Below are 25,218 nucleotides of genomic sequence, written 5' to 3' on the forward strand. Positions count from 1 at the left end.
TCTTATTTTCTTATTTTCTTCTTTGCTATTATTTAAGGTTTTTAGTTTTTTCAATAAAAATCACAATGCTTTTTATATCTCTACAAATCTCCCAATTTCACACATTCATACTACACGATCTCAAAAAAAAAATATATATATATATATATATATAATCTCTCTAACAAGAGTTCTTTCATTTAAATTGCACAATCCTACTTTTTTATGCTTCTAGGAGAAATCATGACTGTAGATATGTGGATTTCGTCATTATGATGGTCATATTTATGATGAATTGGAGTCACCGCCATTCATATTGTAAGTAGGTGTGAATGGTCACCCGATGTACATTTTTTTAAATTGACATTTTTGGCATTTTAGTAACTCACGATGAATAATGGGTAATCAACCTTGGGATTTGGGTAAGCAACTCAATTGGAGAAAAGGGAAGGTGTTAGACACCATTTTCTCCCCGCCAAGTAGCAATAACCTCTACGCAACTCAGTCATTTTAAATTTTTTAAAAATGAAAAGAAAAGTGACACGTGTGTGTATTTGTACCCTAGATAGGGATTTAGTTTTGGCCCAATCATAGGATCATCTCATTGATGGAGATGATCCTTATGGATCCTTAGCCTTGAGGACCACACATCTTAAAAATCTAAAATAAAATGAAGATAAGGGGGATGATAGAAGAGGGAGGAGGAGAGGGTAGAGAGAGAGGGGGGGAGTACACTTTTAACCCACCTTGTATCCCTTAATCTCCTTTTCTTCTTCTATGCTCCTTAGGTCCTTAGTAAAGTATAAGAGAGATTGCTTTTTAGAAGATGGTATGAAAGAGTGGTAGTAGTACACTTTTAACCCACCTTGTATCCCTTAATCTCCTTTTCTTCTTCTATGCTTCTTAGGTCCTTAGTAAGTATGAGAGAGATTGCTTTTTAGAAGATGGTATGAAAGAGTGGTAGTAGAGATGAGTAGAGAAAATATTTTTTTTCTTAGTAAAACTTGGTAACCATTTTTAGAAGGAGGGAAGGGGTATTTATAGGTGTTGGGAGGATGTTTGGAGAGTATAATGGGGTTAAAGGTTATGAGAATGGGTAATGGCATGGTTTTTAGGACATGGGGGTATGAAATTTGGAGTGAGATTAAGGGTAGTTTTGTAAAAAATGAAAATGAGTGAGGTTTTGACCCAAATGGTTTGGATCCTACCCAAATTCATTTGGGTAAAGTGTTTGATAGGGTGAGATGAGTGATGGTTGATGGGGGAATGGGGGTGTAAGAGGGTTGTTTGGGAGAAGGGGTGTTAGGTTGGTTGAAGAGGTGAGGTGTTTAGATTTAGGAGAATGGATTGTGTAAAAGGTGGGTAGATTGATTTTTGGGAGGAGAAATGGGATGATGCCATGTGACATATGTGATGAGAGAGTGAGGTGATGAGATTGGTTGATTGGTTGATAGTGGTTGTTTGATTAGAGAGAAGAGTATGGGTTGGGTAGTTGGTGATGAGGGGGGTATGAGTTGAGGTGATTTCATTGGAGTATTTTAAGGAAAATGATGGGTTGTGATGTGGGTTGTGATGTGGGTGGTTGTTGATGTTAGAGAATGATGATAGATTACGGTGTGTTGGGTATGAGTTGTGATGTGGTTGGTTGGAGAATGGGGATAGGTTAGGTTAGGGTAGGGTATGGGTTGAGGTGATTTTGGAGGGAAGTGATGTGGGTTAGATAGGTTGTTTAGGTAATGGTGATGGGGGTAGGTGATCAGATGATGGAGGTGAAGGGTGGTAATGACATTTGTCATCTTTTGATGTTGAGAGGGTGATTGGTTGATGTGGGTAGTGGTTAATGAGTTGTGGGTTGGATAATGAATGGGGTGTGGATAGTAGTTTGTGGGCTTTTAGTGTATTGGGCTTGAGTTTAGGAGGTTTGTGGGTTATTTTGGCTTGGATAGGGTTAGTTTTGGATTGGGTTTTTGAGGGTAGGTAGGTTTTAGGGTTTAGGGGATATGTGATAAATTTTAGGTTAGGGGTAAGGTGAAAAATTGATTTTTGTAGATTTGAGGGTTTATGGGCTTTAATGGGCTTAAGGTATTTGTGGATTTCAAGACAAAGCGATGGAAAGTAGATAAAGGATAGGCGTCCCAAGTCTCACATTTTTCCATTTTTTATTTTTTTAGGATTTTTAAATATTATTAGATCTATCAAAATGCCACGTGTTGGCAAATCGGGCTTGTTGGGCCCGTTGAAGGATTTTATCGATTTTGTTAGATGTAAATGTGGAGCGGTGAAGGTTGGGATAACATAGGATGGGTCTGATCCCTTTGGTAGGTCCCTTAGACCATTGGGTGGTCTTAGGGGCCTTGGTTCAATTAAATTGTCACTTTTTAACTTTTTAGGCCTTTGAGGCCCGTTGGCCTATTTTATTGAAAAATCGGTATTTTGAATAGAGCGGGGTAGATGGGAGCATGTTGAATCCCTTTTGGTGGACCCACTAACCCATTGAGAGGTGTTAGAGGCTTTGATTTGTCAAAAATGTCAAATTTCAATGCCTCGAGCCTTCGAGGCCTGTTGGCCAAATTTATCAGAAAATCACTGTTTTTGGGCCATTTCGAGTGAGGGCCCTTTCAAATTGGGGTGTCTACAATGAAAAATCTGGTCTAATAAGCCATTGGTTTCGACAGACTTAAAAAGAGCAGGATGCAACAGTGGATGGACTTCATAGATAGACGATGACCACCAGCAAGCATGACTAGCACTTCGACGATTAATGAACATATTCATTAATGAGATCAAACAATTATTTGACAAAACCAATTGCATATTCCTTTTTCAAAAGACCATGTAATTGCGGGAGGATGTTAGAGAATAAGATGCACTGTATTAAAATGCATGAAATACATTGTATCATTGTTAGTGTATCTTATCACAAATGAAAAATTGTGACGAAAGATATTCTAGAATATATCAATTAGAATATTCTAAAATATTTATATTGGGGGCGGTACAAGGGACATATGTAAAAATAATGATTTTTCAAAATATGGGTTAGAGGTTTTGGATTGAGCTGATTTTTTACGAGGATGGTCACTATGATGAGAAGATCATCCTCACAAAAAATCAGTTCAATCTGAAACTTCTAAATCCATCAAAGGTGATTTACAAATTATTGACAAAAATAGGCAAAAAATCGACGGTCCACATTCTAAATCACTTTTAATGGGGTTAGAAGTTTCAGATTGGACTGATTCTTTTTCGGATGATCTTCCCATCATAGAGATCGTCCTCACAAAAAATCAGCTCAATCCGAAACTTTTAACCCATATTTTGAAATTTTATTAATGTTACATTATTTTTACATATGTTTTTTCATATATCCCTTGATCTTACCCATTTGTATTAGGTAGTTTTTATACATCTTGGTTAATGTAATGTCTATAAATAGCCTGTTGGGGCTTTTGAAATATTCATCTAAAGATTATCAATAAAATTCATATTTTCTACAATCTTATTCTATATAAACATGATTCAGTGGATTACATGTACACCTTTTCACAATATACATCTTATAATACACTCCTTCAGCCTCTATATTCTTGGAGGAAGAAGAAGATAGTTTGTAGACAATCCTACTTCCACAAAGAAACATTTAACATCTACTAGACTTCAAGAAACATTTAACATCTACGAAGTTTAATGAGATTTGATCACAATGCTTAATACTAAGAGCATTTTTCATCATTTTTGGAAAATATGAGTTTTGATCGTCATATGCTTTTCGATGAACTGTTTATACCAAATTGTTGATAGCTTTGGAGTTCTTTTAAGCGTTGCATAATCTACATGGTAAAGTCCAAATCGCTTCGTATATCCTAATGTCCACTCAAAGTTGTCAAGCAAGGACCAGGCGAAGTATCCCCTCACATCTGCTCCTTTCCTGCTCAAACCAACAAATTATCAGAAATTAGTAAGTTATGTGCACATACACAGAGACACAAGGATAACACATTTACATGTTGTGATTTACTTCTTGAATGTAGTTGGTGACTGGGGGACACAAGGGGTGCAGTTTTTTTTTTGGGTGATTTCGCAGGACATCCCTCCACTACGGGAAAAAGGTGTTAAATTTGACTCCAAGGTCCATCGAATTTATCCCTTTTTTCACATAGTGCTCCCAACACGGAATCAAAGTTTTCCAATATGCGACAAAGTAAGTCAGGAAGCCACCCAATTTCAAACACATGACCAGAGGGGGTGAACCCAATCGCTAGTTTTCCTGCTGAGTCAACCCCCTACGTGTCTTATTAATTTTTTTGGTGTTAGCAATCACTTCCCCTAGGCCTGAAATATTAATCCCTTTTTTTAAAATAAATAAATAAATAATTTATAGGGCTTTGTACCTAAGAATTGGACTTGTTCTTACCTGATTGCTGTTGCCAAGGCATCCAAGTACACATTCATGTAGTTCACTCTCTTTACATCATGTAAGAAATCTTCAATGGTGGCATTGGGACTGTTCTCATCACCATACCCTACAACCCAATACATTTTTATGAGAAAAATATGAACATACGCGATAAGATTTATTCATTAAAAGGACTTCATATCTCACCATTTTCAGAAATGAATAAGGGTATATTGTTGAATCTTTCCTTGAGATATAAAACAATTTTCTCCATTCCTTGTGGGTAAACATAGTACCAGTCCATGCCAGTCTACATGATAAAAGAAACTCCAATAATCTGTTCAATTTTATAAAAAGTTGAATGATTGTGTAGATAAGGTAGAGGCTACATACTGGTTCTCCAAGGATGACTCCATCCTTATCTCTAGTTACTAAGGCATAACCTCCCATCTTGTAATTTCCATAACCATTTTCACAAGTAGAGAACATGCAGTCTTTGACATAGAGACTGGTATAATGGTTGACACCAATGAAATCCAAACTCCCCTTTAGTGTCTTCAAGTTGTTTCTTGAAAACACTGGTAAACTAGATCCTAGAATCTCTTTCATCTCTGGAGGATAATTTCCAAAGATGATGGGATCCAAGAACCTGCAACAAACACAATAGAATTAATTAAAGAAAACATGATTTTGTGCAATTGATGTCATGTATGTATGTATTCATACATGCATGTATGAAAGTACTTACCAATTCATAAAGAAAGATTGAGCTCTCTGGGTGGCCAACATGTCTTCTGAGGAGTTGCTTATGGGTTCAAACCATACGGCATTCATCACGATCCCAATGCTACCTCCTTGGATTTTCTAAATATTTAATGTGAGATACATGTGAAAAAAGGTGCTGAGATAAAGTAACAAGTTCAAATAATTGTAAAACTTAAAAATGATTAATAGGTGTGATAAATAAAGGGAAGATTGATGAGCATAGTTTGATTTTGAGCATGCGCAATAAAGACTGATTACAACCCCAATTAGAAGGAATGTGGAATTTGAAGATTCAAAAGTAACAAAAGTAAGATTAGAAAGAATATCATGAACTGAGATGATGAAAACAGATGCGAAGCACATGAAGTATTAGAGGGCATGGCAATAGACATAATTGGATGGAGGAAATTAACATTCAGTCAACCAATCTAATTAATTTTTAGGGATAAGGCTTTGATGACGATGATAACGACGAGTTCATGTAGTTTTGTTGCAAACCGATGGTTGGTGAGGTCGTTAAACTCCTCTTTTCCCTTCAGAAAAATTTCTTTGAATGATGTCAAACTTCATCCAATAAGGCATAAGTATGGTTAGATAATCACTTTTATACACGTCATCTTCATGGTCATCAAAGCCCTATCCCAATAAATTTGTTTCAATGAAAAAATCATTCCTTCGTTCCATTTTGTCTAGAGTTGGATCTTCTTATCCACTCACTATCTCAATTCATGTTCTTTCGGACCCTACGCTTGTTCTTTTAAACCTTCAACTTGTATATATGTTTGCTTAGAGTACTAATTCCTACCAACTCCAATTTCAAACCCTACATATCCTTATGACGAGAGAAATGCCCCTAAAGCAACATCTAGGTCAATCTGACTATATAAATACATATATTATATTTTAAATCGCAAAAGTATATATATAAGCATTTCTACGTAGAAGCTGAGATTTTAAGTTTTTTTTTTAAATACCTGAAATTTGTTTCTATAAGTATCGACGGCAACTGCATGAGAGAGGATGATGTTATGTGCTGCCAATAGGGTTTCAGTTTCCGAGTCCCCGTATGTACAATTCCCAAATGGACTTGAGCAACGACATGGCGGATAATTTCCTGTCTGGTAACTACGTTGGACTAAGAGGTTCGGTTCATTGAAGGTGACCCAATATTTGACCCGATCTCCAAATGCTTCGAAACACACCTCGGCGAGATATCGAAAATCCTCTCTAAAATAATTTACATTTTTTGAATGTGAATAAACAGTAAGATGCATCATAAAAGAGCAACAAATAAGCCCATGAAGCTCATATTCAAATTTTTAGGTTAGTAGTAGGACTGTCAAAATATGGTCCGGATTTTGGTCTGTAGCTGATGTCCTCGATAGGCCCATTTAGGTATCGGGCTGTTAGTATGGATATCTAAATTGATTTAATTTGGTCAAAAATGATTTTATGTTTAAAAAAAAAAATTCCTAGTAATACAATTGAATTTTTAAATAGTTAGTGAACTAATTTGAATCATTGAATGGGATGGCAAAATAATTTGGCAAATGACCAATTGTTATGTGATCAACAGGCCTTGAATGCAGTGTTATAAAATCTGACCCAACTATCGGTCCGACCAGATTTTTTAATGAAAGTGGTTCGATTAGTGAACCTCTAATTAAACAAGGGCGTCACTGCTATCTGACCAATTTGACTAATAAAATTTGATCTAAGCCCAATACTAGTTAGGCACTTAGGCTGAGCTCGGAAAATCATTTCGTGCAGCCAGACTAGACGTACGTATGGAAGTATAAAAGATTGATACTTACTGCATCTGGGGATTGAGCCAAGCCCCATATCTGTCTTCGAGTTCTTGGGGTAGATCGTAGTGAGATAAGGTAACAAAAGGTTGGATTCCTGCAAATAATAATAATAATAATAATAATAATAATAATAATGGAGTCGTGGCGGAGTGACCTCAAACTTCTACCTCACATCACACATCCTGACGTGAAAGTGTGTAAAATTATAAATACTTTTTGACTGGTATCTCGATGAAAGCATCTATGGTTCCTACTCACTTTCATGTTATGACGTGGAATATGAGATACAATCATGAGGTCACTTCAGCTTGATTCCTAATTCTCGCAAAAGACAAAAGACAAAATCCAAAATCCAAAAGGAGTTAGAAATCGAAGTTGTTCAGATCAACTTTTAGTTTTTCACTTTTGTTGAAATCCTAAAAGATGGAAAAAGTGATAGGATTTGGAACATTTTTCATACATTCCTAACTAACGTTCTTTTAGGTGTTTTCTTTAACACTAATGATTTTGTAACTCAACCGGACAGCATGACTCATCGTTGTGTCATGTGCAAAGAATCGTAAATTCTTTTGCTTAGGATACACAATTGTACCCTCGGAATACATAGCAGGTCGGTGAAATTTGAGTCATCCTGTCAACCAGTCGAGTTACAATTGATTTCACAATGTAATTCCTATAAAAGCAATTCAGTTGAAAGCAGAGCAAAACCATTTTAAAGGAAGTGTACCTTGAAGTAGGAGAGCATCAATCAGACTGTTGTAGAAGTCAATGCCCGCCTGATTCGTGCCTCCGAATCTCCCCTCTGTTTTTCCGAGTTAGAATCAAAAATCGAAAATATATATATAAGCAGAAACAAAGATCCATCTAACAATTTCAATGTATCAGATCAGATCAGACTCAATATTCAATTTGTTGTGATTCAACAACTTGATATCTTGATCAAAGATGTGGATTCCAATAACAATCCAATTTTATAACCCATAATCAATTTTGGATCAATCGTTTCCCGAACCAATATGACCCTGATCCAAGAAGCTATTAAAAAGCATATTAAATTTTTTATTTAAATATATGAAATTTATTAGGACAGGTTCATGGGACAATAATTGTGACAAAATCTATGACAATGATTTTTTTCTTATATAGATTAGAAGGTTCATAATCGGCTGATTTATTGTGACGATAATCTCCTCATCATAGAGATCATTCTCACAAAAAATCAGCTCATTTCAAAACTTCTAACCTCATCAAAATTAGTTTATAAAAAAATTGATGATCTACAATTCTTCAACTTGTAAATTGGGATTAGAAGTTTATTATAAAGATAACCCTCACAAAAAATGAACTCATTCCGAAACTTCTGACCCCATCAAAAGTGATTTAGCAAAAATCATTATCATAGATTTTGTCACAATTATTGGTTCATGAACCACCCCCAATTCATTATATCTTACATATCAAATTGATTTGATCCCATAGAGGATCTATTCTAGTTGTATCCTAATATTAAGATGAAATAAAATGATTGATCTGATCTTATCAAATGATTGGTCCCAAATCAACTCAATCCAGATCCGATCCATCAAATCCATAGAACAAGTGAATTGCACTTACTAGGTAGAATTCTTGCCCATGAAATCGAAAAGCGATAGCTGTTGACTCCAAGGGAATGCATTAGATCAATGTCCTCCTGATTTTCAAAGTGACCCAAATCAAAATTCATCATCTCATCAATTGTGGGCAACAAAAAAAAAAGTATGCAAATCAAATGGTTATCATTTGATTGGGCCCACTTTTGAACTAAGAAGTCTCTCATAGGTGAAGAAACGTTACAAGTGTCTATTAAAGTACTAACCATCAAAACCAATCAGTTGGCATCATGGTTTTAAACTCGGTATCACGTCTCGTCTCGTTCAATTCCGATATCGAGTTGATTCGGACGATACGTCTCGTCTCGTTCGACATTGAGACAATAATTTTTAACCATTTAAAAAATCTAAAAAATTCTGAAAAAATTTAGAAATGATTCCTATTAAAAAATGAACCCAAAAAAAATATAAAATTAAAAAAAAAAAAAATCGATTTAAGGATGAAAGAATGGAGGGTTAAGGTTTTAACTCGTTTGTCGCGGTTAACTCGGACAAGATTTTGACAATCTTGTCTAATACGTCCCGTTTAACTGTATCGCCCGAGGTATTAGAAAATATCGTCCAAGATGACTCACTTATCTCACGATACGCAGTCGTCTCAAAATACTTTATGAGTTGATCTCTTTCAGTTTTGATACCGAATTAACTTAGGCGATACATCTCGGTCTCGGACGAGTTTAAAAACCATGGTTGGCATGGAGTTACAAAAAAAAAAAAAGGATATTTTCATATTCAAAAAAGTATAAATGAAAAAATCATTTTCCTTCGAAAAGACCCCATGTTGGGTCCATTGATACTATTGTGTAGATATGAACAACAAATTCTTGAACTAAATTACTTAATAGTATCCCATACGTAACTAAGGTCTGGTGGCAGCTTAAATTATGCCATGTGAAATTTTTGGGATCCATTGACCATATGGATATGTGTTCATTCCTCCGTGAAGTTACATACAAAAGATGAGTTTGATTGGTGATGTGCATCTATTGAAAATTGTATTGTCAATGATTTCAAATCGTTGGATTTAAATTCTTTTTCAAGAGCTTAGATTTAGTGGATACAATTAATCAAAGACAATGATTTTTCGACCACATATTCATAGGGTAGGTGGGTTACACAGTTGTAGACCTCAATTATTTTTTCTAAGTGGGATGATTTGATATTATATGTTATTTAAATATAAATGTGTTTTTAATATTAAATTTAAAAGAGTTTGACTCGTTCGAGTCAGCAAGGCCTCTGTGTTTGAAAACCATGAGATGTAGTAGTAGTGTTACCAGATACCGATGGTAATGATCATCGGCAACATCTGCATTACTTCCATCAATGATGTTACCTGCAACAGCAAAACCCACCAATACCATAACCTTAGTAAGAAAACATAAGAATGAGAAGCTATGAAAGATTGATGGGGTCTCTCACCTGGTTCATGAGAGAAAACATCCCAGTTGCTTAGGCCTTTCCCATCACTCAGAAAAGCTCCTTCAATCTGATAATCTCAATATACATGAGAGATCAAATATGGGTTTTGTTTGATTCTATACTTTTGGGACTATAATTAATTAATAAAAATAATAAAAGAAACAAAGATAAAAGAGTAGTAAAATTTAGAGGTGATGAAGAAGGTTAACCAACCTGATAAGAAGAGGTGGCAGTACCAAAGAGGAAGTTGGGTGGGAATGGAGACTGATGATCCATGATCTCTTTCTGATGTATGTGATGATCACATGATATCAAGATAGGTGAGAAGAGAATACCAAAGAGAAATATAGCAAATAAACGTAATGAAGGCTCCATCACATGAGAGAGAGAAGAATGAAGAAAATGAAATTGGAGATAAGGTAATATATATAGGCAAGGAGTTTAGATCATGTACTCCTAGTAGTTGGTAGGCGTATGTTATCGACCTATTTAGAGCCATTCATTCATTTCATGTATGGGCCACTCATGGTAAATCTATCAATCAATGGGGCCTTCTTTAGGAAGATAGTGCATGCTACCATATAAGTAGGAATGCTTCTACTCTCTTGCAATAGATGTCTTTGAAGTTATTAATTTTATATCTTGATCGTTATCTTAATATTAAAAGATTCGTTTTAATCTAAACCCCCGCCCCCCTCCCCTCTGATCTACGCCCCTATTAGAATTGTAAATCATTTGCCTTTGAAGTTATTAATTTTATATCTTGATCGTTATCTTAATATTAAAAGATTCGTTTTAATCTAAACCCCCGCCCCCCTCCCCTCTGATCTACGCCTCTATTAGAATTGTAAATCATTTGCCTTGGGATGCACACAAAAAAATTTATACATATCCCAAGATAAATGATCTACCGTTCTGTGATAGGGGTGTCAAAAAGTCATTATTTATATTTTTTTTAAAATATGTTGAAGGTATTCTAGTTATTTATTAAGGGTTACACGATCTCTGACAATGCAATTACAAAATCAAAGGGTTGAGATTTTTTGTATCCTAATAGTACATATTCTAATGATACTTATATTGAAGAAATCTGAGGCAAAAGGCTTACAAGTTTTCGCAAGTTAGAAATGAAAAGGATAGACTTGACAACTACTCTTCATTAATTTTAAATTGTGATTTCTTCCGAAATGCAAAAGCAGCCATCAAAGGATGATTCGATACGCTAAATCTCTTTCTAAAGTCAAAATTTTAGAAAGCGAACCACAAACACTACCTTGGTGGTTTATAATTTCTGGACAATACTATGTTTCGTCAATGGCATTTTAGGGATCGACTAGTTGCACGCCATTAGTTGCACACAAATCTTAGAAAAAAAAATTTAATTTCTTTTCTAAAAACTATAACCTCTATTTTAACTTAGTAAGGGCACTTCATTATGAACCTTAAAGCTTAGGACTTATTCATCTTACGTAACTTCACATTTTTTTTATGTGTAAATTATAAACCTGCTTATTTTACAACCAAGTATTTTTAAAAATTTATTGAACTCACGACAATTTCTCTAAGCATGATCGAAGGAGAAGAAAAAAAAAAGGAATCTAACATTTTTTTTTATTTTTTTGGAGTGCAATTATCCAAATGAAGTGCAAAAAATTTCTTTAAGTGATAGAGTGCATATGCAAAGTGAATTTTAAGTGTTAAGAGCATGTACAACCACATCAAAAAATTTCATCAAATTCGCATCTTCTTTAAATTTGAACATGGAGGTCCCTCCAACTTTGAACTCTTCTTTAAATCAATATTCATTCACTTAAAATAATAAAGCTTGTTAGAGACAAAAATCATATTTAAAACATATTCCATCAAAAGAGGAGGCAAAAAAATGGTATTTATAAAAATAAAAAAAAAAGGGGGGGACAAAATTGATACTTAGAAAATGTGAATAGTGATTTAGAGATACCTTTAAAAATTCCTCTACCCCTCTATATTTGAAGACGTGAATAGTGATATAGAGATGATAACTTCAAAAATGAAGATCAGTTGGAATTAAGTTCAGAAGCCTCCTTCTCTATATTTAGAGTTTTGGAGACCTATTGGAGATGCTCTAACTATTGTTGAATAAGTAGAAATTGTGAATTTATTATTCAGTAAAAATAATCTTTAGTTATCGAATTATAATAAAATGATCAAAATGTCCTTATATGTGAAAATAATTCAACAATTGATATTTTTAGTCCTAATCCTCTGTGAGAGTTAAAAGCAGTTGAACGACTAGAGTGTCAAAACGAAAATTTCTTATTTATTATTCAAACGAGTTAAAAAAATTTGGAGGAAAATTCAATTTAACAGTTGGGGGTCACAATCAGTTGATGGTGTTATGGTCTACCAAGTAGTTATCAAAATCTTTACTCTAACAGAGACCCAAGTGTTATGGTCTACCAAGTAGTTATCAAAATCTTTACTCTAACAGAGACCCAACCTGTTGGGTTGGTTGTGGCCCAAATAACAACCATTTACCAGTAAATATGAAACGATCCTACAATCACACTAAAGAATATGGGATCCACACTACAATAATTTAGTATACCTTTGTGTCTCCCATCATAATAATTTAAATTACTTTTTTATCTAATGCTATACGGATTCTTGGAAGGAGTGATTAGGATTTTGAAAATATGATTAGTTATCTATTGTTATATATGTCATAAAAAATCATCTCTATATGATTTTTGCTCCTTTCTTTTTGTTGTTTGCTATGGATCTCTTTAGCTTTGGCCAACTAGAAAAAAGCTCCTTTGCTTTTTAGTAGAAGTATGGTTGAGGAGCCTATAGGGCTTGTGTGATTACCCCAAAAAAAAAATTCATTTCCTTGAAAAATTATCATGACAAAATGGATTTTCTCTGAAAATATTAGAAGGTTTTCTTTACATATAGAATAAAAATGACAAAAATAATAATAATAATAAGAATTGGGTTTTGGTTTCGCAGGTTGAAGGAGTAATCATAAGAGAATAAGATTTTTCCTACCCTCAGAAGTCATTTTGTTAGGGAGTTTGGTGGGAAAATATTTTAGGATCAGATGAAACTGTTTTCATATCCTTATCCAATTTTAAATTCAGCTATCCATATCCAATTTTAAATTCAGTTATCCAATTTTAAATTCGGTTATCCATATCCAATTTTAAATTCAGTTATCCATATCCAATTTTTTACCCTCTTATACTAAAATATCCATATCCGACTCTTGGAAGGAGTCATTTGGATTGTCAATGTTATGACCCATTTGACTAAAACAACTCTTGGTAGGTCTTTAAATCTTACCAAATTAGTAAGGAAAGTGTCTGTGATTTGGTAAACTGTATTTTGTTGGATTTTAAAGAAGGGATTGTGTTTTTTTTTTTTTTTTTCTTTTGTTTTTTGTTTTTTGAGAGAGAGAGGTTTTGAATCCTTCAATTTGTTGCTTGCAGAACACACAAGTAGCTTGAAGCATCCATAAGGTCAATGATCCAAAAAGATGGAGCAATGAAGAAATAGTTAATTCTAAGTAAATTCAAGCATTATTCTCATATATTTATAATAATAATTAAACAACCATTAATTTGATTTAGATGAAAGACCTCATTTGCTTCGTAAGCCACATTTCATGAGTAGAACCAAAGTGTGAGTGAATGATTTATCCCAACTTCAAGAGTATTTCTTACTTTTCATCACAAATGTTTAGCTGACTTCAAATATGTGTGATAAGTCTTTTAGATTATGTTGATAAATGTAGTTGATTTTGCCTCAAACTTTTATAATCCCCATTCGAGAAGAATTTCTGAAGTCCTTTCTCTTTGCACAAGTTTTGAGGATGACAAGAAGGCATGAAGGTCCCTCCCTTGGCTCCGGTGGTCTGTAAATTATAAACCTGTTGTCCCTGGTGATGACTCTTAGCAAAGAGCGGTCTTGGATCTTTTCTTATCAAATGTCACTTTTAGATACACGTCTTAATCCTTGGTAGGGATAGAAATGGGCTCCATAATTGATTCTTTCCGGTGTGATTAACACTACATAATATAATATATATATATATATATATATATATATATATATATATATATATATATATATGGGAAATGTTCGACACCCTACATTTTACCCTACGCTTTACCAAACGTGTTTTGTCCTACATGGGTTGAAGTTTTGGAATAACCTTATTTTTGATGAGGATGATCTCTACAATTAGAAAATCATCCTCACTAAAAATCAGCCCATTCCAAAATTTCTAGCCCCATGTTTACAAGTTGAAAAATTGTGAACCATCCATTTTTTATAAATCATTTTTTATGGGGTTAGAGATTTTGGAATGGGCTGATTTTTGGTGAGGATGATCTCTACGGTGAGGAGATCATCCTCACCACAAATCAGATCATTCCAAAACCTCTAACCCATGTTTTGAAAAATGTTTGGTGAGGATGATCTCCTCACCGATTTTTGGTGAGGATGATCTCTACGGTGAGGAGATCTTCATCACCAAAAATCAGTCCATTCCAAAACTTCTAACCCCATCAAAAATGGTTTACAAAAAATGGACGATCCACGATTTTTCAACTTGTAAACTGGGGTTAGAAGTTTTGGAATGGGCTGATTTTTGGTGAGGTTGATCTCTTCATCGTAGATATCCTCACCAAAAATCAGCCCATTCCAAAACCTCTAACCCATGTTTTGCCAAAATGTTTGTTGCTGAATAGGAGCCACATATATATATATAAACATTTTTCAAAACATAGGTTAGAGGTTTTGGAATGGGCTGATTTTTTGTGAGGATGATTTCTACGATGAGGAGATCATCATCACCAAAAAACTTCTAACCCCATCAAAAATGGTTTACAAAAAATGGATGGTTCACGATTTTTCAACTTATAAACACGGGGTTAGAAGTTTTGGAATGAGCTGATTTTTGGTGAGGATGATCTCCTCACCGTAGTGATCATCCTCATAAAAAATCAGCCCATTCCAAAACCTCTAACCCATGTTTTGAAAAATGTTTTGCCAAAATGTTTGCTAAAATGTTTGTTACTGAACGAGACCCATTTATATATATATATATATATATATATATAAATGGGTCCTGTTCCCCACCCTAAGCTTTATCCTACACTTTAACAAACGTGTTTTGTCCTACATGGGTTAGAAGTTTTGGAATGGACTGATTTTTGGTGAGAATAATCTCTATGGTGAGGAGATCATCCTCACCAAAAATCAGCTCATTCCAAAACTTCTAACCCCATCAAAAATGGACGGTCCACAAATTTTCAACTTATAAACATGGGGTTAAAAATTTCTGAATGGGCTGATTTTTGGTGAGGATGATCTTCTAATCATAGAGATCATCCTCACCAAAAATCAGCCCATTCCAAAACTTCTAACCCATGTAGGACAAAACACGTTTGTTAAAGTGTAGGATAAAGCTTAGGGTGTTGAACATTTCCCTATATATATATATATATATATATATATATATATATGGGAGGCGTTCGGAGGCATCAGTTTCGTCAGCCATTTTAACAAAAGTTACCCGACCGTTGGATATAATTAAATCGGACGGTCGAGATTGCTTATTACGTTTAAATGATAACTTATAAGTTTTTACTGCGCCATCCCTCATCTTTTGACTTATTAGTGTCACCTCCCTGACTAAAAAACAGCAGAGAGTGATGGAAGGGCCTGATCAAGATGGGTCTGAGAATGGTGATTCGAAGAGGGAAGGGTGGGGACATTGGATGAAGGGTCAGCTCTCTCGGACTCCTTCCGTTTCTTCTAACGCTTATAAACGGTCCGATCTGAGGCTCCTGCTTGGTGTCATGGGTGCTCCTCTCGCACCGGTGCACGTTAGCACCTCTGATCCTCTCCCTCACCTTAGTATCAAAGACATACCCATTGTGAGTCCCCCTTTCTTCCTTTCTCAGTTTCCAAATTTCATCAGTTTTTGACATTTATTTTACCACATTTTCTCTCTCAAAGAAGCTCTTGAGGCTGTTTTTCCACTTTTCCGCGTAAATGGCAATCCAAACAAGTCTTCATTTTCAGAAGCTTTTGTTTTCTTGAGAGTTTTTTCTTTGGTAAAACAATATTTTTTTTTGTGCGTTTGGGTAGGTTTGAGTTTCAGAGAAAATGGATTTGTCTATCTTTTTCTTTCTTTTATTTTGTGTGTGTTTTTAGTTTTGGTTTTCTGTAGAGAAATGCTTATTTTGGGTTTTGTTTTAATTTTGTGAATGTTCACATGGAAGCACTCTTCTTTAATTCTTCCCCCAAATTTCTTTAATTCTAAGATGGGTCGTGAGATTGTTGTTATTTCTAGGGAAGCATGTAAATGAGTATCTCTGTGTTGCCTTTATTTGGAGAGCAGAACAAGAAAGTTCTTAAATTTGCATCTTAATGAGATGTTGATGGTTAGAGGAATTGGTGTTGATGGCTAAAAATTGTTTTGTTAGAGTAATGTTAGAGGGCAGAGAGAGAATCATTCTCTGTTTTGAGATTCTTCATTCTCCTTTGATTTACTAAAACCCTGTAAATTAACTCCGTTTTCACTGTGTGGTTACTGTTGCAGGAAACTTCGTCCGCTCAGTATATATTGCAGCAATACGCAGCTGCTTCAGGAGGTGTAAAGCTGCAGAACTCCATTCGCAATGCCTATGTCATGGGAAAGGTGAAGATGCTAGCTGCTGAGATCGAGACAGCCACAAAAGTCATGAGAACCCGGAACGCCTCTAGAGCTGCTGAAACGGGTGGGTTCGTTCTATGGAAGATGTCTCCAGACATGTGGTACGTGGAGCTTGCAGGAGCCATTCGTGTTCGTGTTCGTGCTTCGTCGATGGAGTTGCAGCGAGAAAGAGGAGGGTTTCAACGAGAGAGAGTGAGAGTGAGGAGGTTCGAGGGTTTCGGCGTCGCGAGAGAGAGAGAGAGAGAGGTTTTCGTCGAGGAGTTGCAGCGAGAGAGAGGAGGGTTGTTCGAGACTTTTAGAGAGAACAGACGAGATAGAACAGAGGAGGGTTGTTCGAGACTTTTAGAGAGAACAGACGAGTTCTCTCTGCTGTTTTTCACTCAGGGAGGGGACACTAATAAGTCAAAAGATGAGGGATGGCGCAGTAAAAACCTATAAGTTATCATTTAAACGTAATAAGCACTCTCTGCTGTTTTTTAGTCAGGAAGGTGACACTAATAAGTCAAAAGATGAGGGATGGCGCAGTAAAAACTTATAAGTTATCATTTAAACGTAATAAGCAATCTCGACCGTCCGATTTAATTATATCCAACGGTCGGGTAACTTTTGTTAAAATGGCTGACGAAACTGATGCCTCCGAACGCCTCCCTATATATATATATATATATATAGAAAGAGAGAGAGACGGATCTATCATATTTGAGCCAAGACGATTGTTATGAGCTTAATTAGCATGCCACGAAAGTTTTATAATATATATATATATATATATATATATATGGGAAATGTTCAGCACCCTAAGTTTTACCACACATTTTAACAAATGTTTTTTGTCCTACATGAGTTATAAGTTTTGGAATGGGCTGATTTTTGGTGAGGATGATCTTTATGATTAGAAGATCATCCTCCCCAAAAATCAGCCCATTCCGAAATGTTTAGCCCCATGTTTACACGTTGAAAAATCGTGGACCGTCCATTTTTTGTAAATCAATTTTGATGGGGTTAGAAGTTTTGGAATGAGCTGATTTTTGGTGAGGAGATCATCCTCACCAAAAATCAGCTCATTCCAAAACTTCTAACCCCATCAAAATTGATTTACAAAAAATGGACGGTCCACGAGTTTTCAACGTGTAAACATGGGGCTAAAAATTTCGGAATGGGCTGATTTTTGGGGAGGATGATCTTCTAATCATAGAGATCATCCTCACCAAAAATCAGTTCATTCCAAAACTTCTAACCCATGTAGGACAAAAAACGTTTGTTAAAGTGTGTGGTAAAACTTAGGGTGCTGAACATTTCCCTATATATATATAGGGTCCCGTTCGCCACCCTTAGTTTTACCACACACTTTAACAAACGTGTTTTGTCTTACATGGGTTAGAAGTTTCGGAATGAGCTGATTTTTGGTGAGGATGATCTCTATGGTGAGGAGATCATCCTCACCAAAAATCAGCTCATTCCAAAACTTCTAACCCCATCAAAATTGATTTACAAAAATGGACGGTCCAAGATTTTTCAACGTGTAAACATGGGGCTAAACATTTCGGAATGGGCTGATTTTTGGGGAGGATGATCTTCTAATCATAGAGATCATCCTCACCAAAAATCAGCCCATTCCAAAACTTCTAATCCATGTAGGACAAAAAACGTTTGTTAAAGTGTGTGGTAAAACTTAGGGTGCTGAACATTTTCCTATATATATATATAGAAAGAGAGACGGATCTATCATATTTGAGCCAAGACGATTGTTATGAGCTTAATTAGCACGCCACAAAAGTTTTATATATATATATATATATATAGAGAGAGAGAGAGAGAGAGAGAGAGAGAGAGAGACGGATCTATCATATTTGAGCCAAGACGATTGTTATGAGCTTAATTAACACACCACGAAAGTTATACATATATATATAGAGAGAGAGAGAGAGAGACGGATCTATCATATTTAGCTAAGACGATTGTTATGAGCTTAGCTAGCACGCCACGAAAGTTATATATATATATATATATATATATATAGAGAGAGAGAGAGAGAGAGAGAGAGAGACGGATCTATCATATTTTAGCCAAGACGATTGTTATGAGCTTAGCTAGCACACGCCACAAAAGTTCAAAGCGAATAAAAAACTGTCTTTGTTGAAGACGATTAAAAAAACTTTTCCTAACATAAGGAAAGCTGGACTTGACTTTTCTCTTTATTTTTTTATTTTTTTACGATTGGACCTCTACGAGCAAGAAAAGAGAAGGGCCTCCATCAACTGGCCAACAACAATAGAGGTGGGCTTTGGATTTGGATCAGACTTGGGCTGCGTGAAATTCAGTCTTCTTGACCCAAGATAGATGACATGAGAGTACAATTGAGAGAGATCTGAACAAACAGAGATTCTCTTTATTTTTTTTAGGATTGGACCTCTATGAACCAGACAAGAGGGCCTCCATCAACTGGCAAGAGAAGGGCCTCCATCAACTGGCCAAGAGAAGAGGTGGGCTTTGGATTTGGATCAGACTTGGGCTGCATGAAATTCAATCTTCTTGACTCAAGATAGATGACATGAGTACAACTGAGAGATATCTGAACAAACAGAGACCAGCCAAGTCCTCCTCCTAATCACGTGATACTGGCCTGCCTGCACCACATAATTTATATGCTTTTGCCATCACCCAACAGAACACCCATAAGTTTAATAAAATATCTGTAAAAAATTCAGATCAAAAGAGAAGAATCTGCCCTTTCAAGAAACAAAGAGGCATTTTTCCTTGATAAAAGAGTAGCCAAAAGGACTGAACCCAAGGCCCCCCAACAAATTCCGCGGATCATACTTACTACCTTGTCATCTTCGTCACAAAATAAAATTATTTCTTACCATTATTTTACTCAAAACAGAACCTGTCTCACAGATCAATTTATTTACTAAAACATAACCCATTACTTAACCAAAACATTGATGCTGCTCTCAACCACCAACATATTACCTACCTAATATGTTAATTATTTTCATTACAATCTACAGAGAGAACCACTGCACTGCTGCTTCAACGGACAGACTGAAACTGCATGTAGTCATCACAGCCATAAAAACAGTGGTCATCATCAGTACACTCAACCACAACCATATAATCTCTCTACGCTGCCGCTGCTTTATCGATATAACATAACAAAGCTAAGTTCCTCCTGCACCAGTTCTTTACTGCTTTGCCTGCATAATACAAGGTAGGTAAGTTCACTAAGAATTTTGTGACAAGGAATTGTGCGATAGATTGGTGTTTTGTTCATCTTCCTAATTTGTTAAATAGCATTCAGACCACGAAGAAAAGAAAGGGCAACGAAGGGAATACCCAGTATGTGATGTCTGATGTTGAACAGAGTTTGATAAATAAATAAATAAAATAAAATAAAAAATTGCTAGGCAAAAGAAACTAAAATTAAAAAGCTGGTTTAGATAACCAGCCAGCAAAAGAGTACAAGAACAACGAGGAAGACCTCAACGCAGAAAAACAAACTAATCCTCCCCCGAGAGATTACGAAATGTGGTTAAGGATCCAGAAAAGAAGTTTGTTTATTGAGATTTTGCTGACTGCATCAGATTGATTTCTAGGCTAGATGATCTCCTAGATTTGGTTGGTCAAGACCCAAGGAGATCCAGCATAAAAGTATTTCAATACATATGAAACTACAACTAATTCTAATAAGATCAAAGTTTATTTTAGTAATGAAGTCTGCGCCACCATACAATATGCTTCACCTTTCTATCCATTCATCACCAAAGACCTTATCCCAACCAGATGGTATATTGGTAATTTTCCTATACCTGGGGGTTGTATTGTCCTCCAAGAGTTAGAAGAGCTGTTTTTGCCATCTTTCCTCTCATGTCTTTGACTTACAAAAAAATCAACATCAATATAATCCACATGTAGACATCATTTTGTCTGTATGTCTAGCTATACATTTGGATTTTACAAGAAGTTGATGGCAATCTAGTGATTTTGAGACGAAAGAGACATCAAAAGAATTTGGGTAGTCGTATTCAATTTATAAAGGGAACACACAAGTTTACCTGGGAGTAGAGGAAAGTTCCAAGAATTGCGATTGCAGCTCCAAGGGCGTTGACGGGTTGAACAGGTGTACGGAATATGATGATCGAAGAAACAATGACAGAGATCCTCTTCATGGTGTTTCCAATGCTAAATGTTAATGGAGAAATCTGGTCCAGGGACATGTATGAGACCTGGTTGTATAGGTGATAAAACACACTCTGTGCAGCCACCCACCTGCCATGATTGATTCAGAGCCACACGAACACAAAAATAATTTATTTTAGCAAGAAGAATAATATAAATTTTGATTATTACTAATGTTGCATCATGAAAACCACAAAACTGAAATTGTTTCTTCAATCATTCACAATGGGCCAAAAGGAAACAATTAAGCATCCAGTTCATGAGTTGGGCAATTTAAACATAGAAAGTGCAAGACAATGACGGATTAAATGAACCACGTGGATTTAGAATAAACCGGAAGTCCGATAGTTGACATTTCATAATTGTTAGATGACAAATCAAATTAAACAACCAACATGCCTTGAATTGTATAAAAGAAGAAACAGAATGTTCCTACAACACCGAAATCTGATGTGTTCTTCCTCATCCTGTACAGTACATACACACAAGCATGTATGTAGGATATTGGAAATGGCTTCCTCCCAGGTTCCAACTAAGCGATCTCTTAGGTCAAAATTCAAGATAGCCAGATGAACTTGACCATCTGATCTATTATATTATTTTCCAGCTATTTGAAAGGTAAAATCATCGACACAAATTAATTTTGCGTGTAGACTCTACTAGGAGGACCCATTGTACTTGCTAAAGCCCTCATCATTTGCTGAACACGTTCGTTGTCCACGAGAAAGCATATTTCCACAATTACCCCAAAACTTACAACATGTAGATTCAGAACTTTACAGATTCAGCTCAACCATTTTCATTAATGCATACAACGTAAAAAATATTCAGTAACATCAAGATATGTAAATAACTTTCTCAGCTCTAGCAATATGTGGAGCCATTCATATTATTTCAAAACTACATTTTTTTTTTTTTTTTTTACTTTTAATGTTTATGAGTTTCTGGTTTTTAATAACTAATTACCAAACAACTATACACAGTGGGTACAATACAAGAAAATAAACTAAAACATGAAAATGAGAGCTGCTAAAAAAAATTGCAGTTTTACCATATGAAATTGGGTCCAATCTGAGAGATTGCTTTTTCCCAGCCAGCTGCCCACATCTGGGGGCCCTCCACAGCAAGGGCAAAGGGCGTCAGAATTAAGAGAGACAGCATAGACAAACAAGCGTAGTAATTCATTCCACCAACCGACTTCCCCTTCATCCCTTTCTTAGAGAAAATATTCCGAAATACAAATGCCAGGTTTGATATCATAGCCCCCATAAACCCTAACATCACGACAAATTTCACAGAACTCAATTCAGAAAACAATCCCCAATTATTCACTGAAAAACTTGATTCTTTGAAATTAACTAACGATTGTCAATCGCTCCATTGCAGATTTACATGGAAAAGAAGAAGAAGAAAAAATTGAATTTTAGAGTGAACTAAGAAAGAAACTATGATTCTTACCAACCATGTCGAAGTTGAGCTCAGTGACAGCAGCAAGAGCGCACCCACCAATAATCGGAACAAGTGACAGATAAACTGGGACTGGGAATGACTCACCCAACAGAAACCTCGAAACCAAGACACTGAAAGCAGGCTCACCACTCTTGATGATGTGAGTGAACGAAACCGCCACCTTCGACATACTCACAGTAGCCGCAACATGCCCTATCGTATGCGCCACAGCCACCTAAAAAGGAACAATAACCCATAGGAATTCAAAACCCTAAAACAAAAAAGAGAATCAAACAAACAAACAAAGGAACACTGTTCTTCTTACAGGAAAGAGAGATTTCCAGAACTCCATATCAGTTTTCGGAGCCTCAGCGATGCGAGTAGCCCATGATATCAGCATCATAAGCGATCCAGTTGCGAGCGATAGTGTAGATGTGAGCCATGGATACGGAAACGCGTTGAGAACTTTCTTGTTGTAGATATTAAAGACAACATTCAAAGCCCACCAAGTAGCGAAGTAGATGCTTATTTTAAGCTTCTGAGCTGCAGCAACTCGTGCTTCTTCGACGCTGTTGGCTTCAATCGGCTGATCAGCCTCATAAGCTTTACACTCGAGTACAGGCCTTCGGGATCTTGTTGGACAATCAGAGGATCCAAAACTTTCTACAGAGGAGATGTAGAGAGGCTTACGAGCAGAGAGAACAGAGCTGAGGCCTTTTGGTGCAGATATGGAGGGAAACAATGAGATTCGCGGTTTCGAACCTTGCGATGACTTTGATTGAAGAAGATCGGACAATTTGAGAGGAGTTACAGATTGTTTTACCGAGCAGATCATGTTGTTTTTTATTTAGAGATCTTGATCAGGTAGACGAGATGGTGTAAGAAGAACCAAAAGTAGGTGATCCGATCTTCTACAAGCCCAAAAATCCGATCTTTAGATTTAAGATCTCCACAGAAACTTGATCTAACACTTGTTCAAATCAAACAAAAAGATCTAGAGAAACTCTGATCGATTCTCTCGATTTCTCAACTAAAACCAAACGAAAACTAGAAATACAGAGGATCCAAACTGTTTTCTCGACGAATTAACTCCGAAAGTCAACAAGATCGATCTACTTCGTTTCTCTTCCAACAAAGATCTCGAAACCTAAGAATCTGCTATGTTTTCTCCGATTGTTAGACGGAGATCTCGAGAAACACAGCGATTTTTACGATTTCAGGACTTTGTTCTTCAAAAATTGTAGAGAAAACATTGAAGAAGAAACGATCTTCGACAGATTTTTTAACTTGAAAAAAAAAAAAAAAACGAATCTGAAACCTTTATTCACGTTTCCTGCGTGACGAGGAGAAGAACTCCGATCTCTGCACCTTGTATTCTTGTATCTTGTAACTTGGAAAGTTTATTTCATAAAAGCGAAAAACCGAACTAGCGGCACAATAAGCGTAAATGTTTTTTATACCGATAATATCCATGCTCTTTTTATAAACTCAATTGTAGAGAACGGGTAATTATGTCCTTTTTCCGAGGTATTTATGTCTTATTTAGACTCTTTGTTTGTGGCCCATGCACAGATCTTCCATTTTTAGTCTACGATTAACCAGCTGTATTTTCCAAGTTTTTAATTATTTTTAGTACTTAAAAAATTAATTAATTAATTAATTAAAAATCTTATTATTAATATAGGTAGGTGTAGTAGGTGGCATATGCAAAATCCATATTAATTGGGATAATTTTGGATTATAGTGGTATCATCTCACTATAGTAGTTAAGATTAAAAGAATAATTTATTAATTTTAACAAATTAACTAATGTGATTTGGGGAGTTTAGTATTTGCAATTTTATTTGTTTTGCCCACAAAAGATCTTAATAACTAATAAATATTAATATCTTGTAAGGGTATTTTTGAAAGAAAACTTTTGGGTCAATAACTATCTTGTGTTTCTTCTCTCATTATAATAGTAAAGATAATTTTTTTACACTAAGTTGACATTTCTGGCGTCAAGGTGAACTCATAATTGTAGACGTGTTTACTTGTATCGCAAAGAAATAACATTTACGGTTATGCGCACACCTCCATGTCAGAAATGTAAAAAAAACATAGTAAATCCTATGTTATCCTAGCATGTCGGATAGTAACTAGGGTGAAAGCAAATTTTGAACCCAAGTCTATATGTTATGAGCACTAGTGTTGTCAATGGATCGGACTTGAATCGGGTTGATTTGGTGCTGATTCAATAAGGATCAAATTCAGAATTGATCCGATAAGTATAAGATAGGATTTGATTTTTATCAGAACTCAATATTAAGATCTAGATCTGATCAATGAACAATTAGACCAAGTTTGAATCGAGTCAAACCCGATTTTATATACAAAATCAAAATAAACTTCATACATCTCAGTACATATATAATATATATATATATATATATATATTTATATATATATATATTTTTTTTTCTAACATACTATTAGATTGAAATCCAAAACTTCATTCCAAACTCGAAGTTATTAAAATGGATAAGATTTTTGCTCTGATCTGATCCATTGACAGCCCTAATAAGCACAAATAGACTATACAAACTAAACTATTTAAAACTTTCAAATTTTCGGAGTTATTCCAATTTAATCCAAGCCAAACTTTTCCAAAAATAAATATTATAAAGTTTTGTTCTATTGGCTTAACAATGGAGCTTAATTGCATTAAGTACAATAAGTTTCACTTAACACACTCTTAATCCAATCTAGATCATTGAGGGTAAAAGGTGGTCAAAGGATCAGATCATCTAAAGCATTCTTACAAAACAAATTACAATTAGATAGTAGAAATTAATTTACTGATCTTTAATTTTCCCATACACTTGGGTG

General features: G+C 35.4%; 3 protein-coding genes across 4 annotated transcripts; 1 reads left to right on the plus strand and 2 right to left on the minus strand.

The window, feature by feature from the left end:
- Nucleotides 1-3,448: 3,448 nt before the first annotated feature.
- LOC147390223 (beta-glucosidase 18-like) lies at nt 3,449-10,418 on the minus strand. Its single transcript, XM_086458575.1, has 12 exons — nt 10,233-10,418; nt 10,020-10,086; nt 9,875-9,933; nt 8,563-8,638; nt 7,676-7,750; nt 6,955-7,042; nt 6,115-6,367; nt 5,124-5,239; nt 4,769-5,024; nt 4,583-4,685; nt 4,394-4,502; nt 3,449-3,907 (listed from the first exon to the last, which is right to left on the minus strand). The coding sequence occupies exons 1-12, from the start codon at nt 10,392-10,394 to the stop codon at nt 3,709-3,711; spliced, it is 1,563 nt and encodes a 520-aa protein (XP_086314701.1). The 5' UTR covers nt 10,395-10,418; the 3' UTR covers nt 3,449-3,708.
- Nucleotides 10,419-15,715: 5,297 nt separating this feature from the next.
- On the plus strand, nt 15,716-17,260 carry LOC147390224 (uncharacterized). The gene is made up of 3 exons (XM_086457736.1): nt 15,716-15,940; nt 16,609-16,857; nt 17,207-17,260. Exons 1-3 carry the CDS (start codon nt 15,716-15,718, stop codon nt 17,258-17,260), a joined length of 528 nt encoding a protein of 175 aa, XP_086313862.1.
- Nucleotides 17,261-19,558: 2,298 nt separating this feature from the next.
- Nucleotides 19,559-23,815, minus strand: LOC147390225 (glucose-6-phosphate/phosphate translocator 1, chloroplastic-like). Of its 2 annotated transcripts, XM_086458171.1 has the most exons (6): nt 23,669-23,815; nt 22,676-23,261; nt 22,360-22,585; nt 21,953-22,175; nt 20,778-20,991; nt 19,559-19,919 (listed from the first exon to the last, which is right to left on the minus strand). In XM_086458171.1, the coding sequence occupies exons 2-6, from the start codon at nt 23,183-23,185 to the stop codon at nt 19,908-19,910; spliced, it is 1,185 nt and encodes a 394-aa protein (XP_086314297.1). In that variant the 5' UTR covers nt 23,186-23,261; nt 23,669-23,815; the 3' UTR covers nt 19,559-19,907. The 2 variants fall into 2 exon arrangements, with proteins under 2 accessions (XP_086314297.1, XP_086314296.1); XM_086458170.1 differs by lacking the exon at nt 23,669-23,815 and having other exon boundaries at nt 22,676-23,640.
- Between the last annotated feature and the right edge of the window lie 1,403 nt (nt 23,816-25,218).

The sequence above is a fragment of the Akebia trifoliata genome, chromosome 11 (genome assembly GCF_017979445.1).
Source record: "Akebia trifoliata isolate Shusen 1 chromosome 11, ASM1797944v1, whole genome shotgun sequence".
NCBI classification, from domain to species: Eukaryota; Viridiplantae; Streptophyta; class Magnoliopsida; order Ranunculales; family Lardizabalaceae; genus Akebia; species Akebia trifoliata.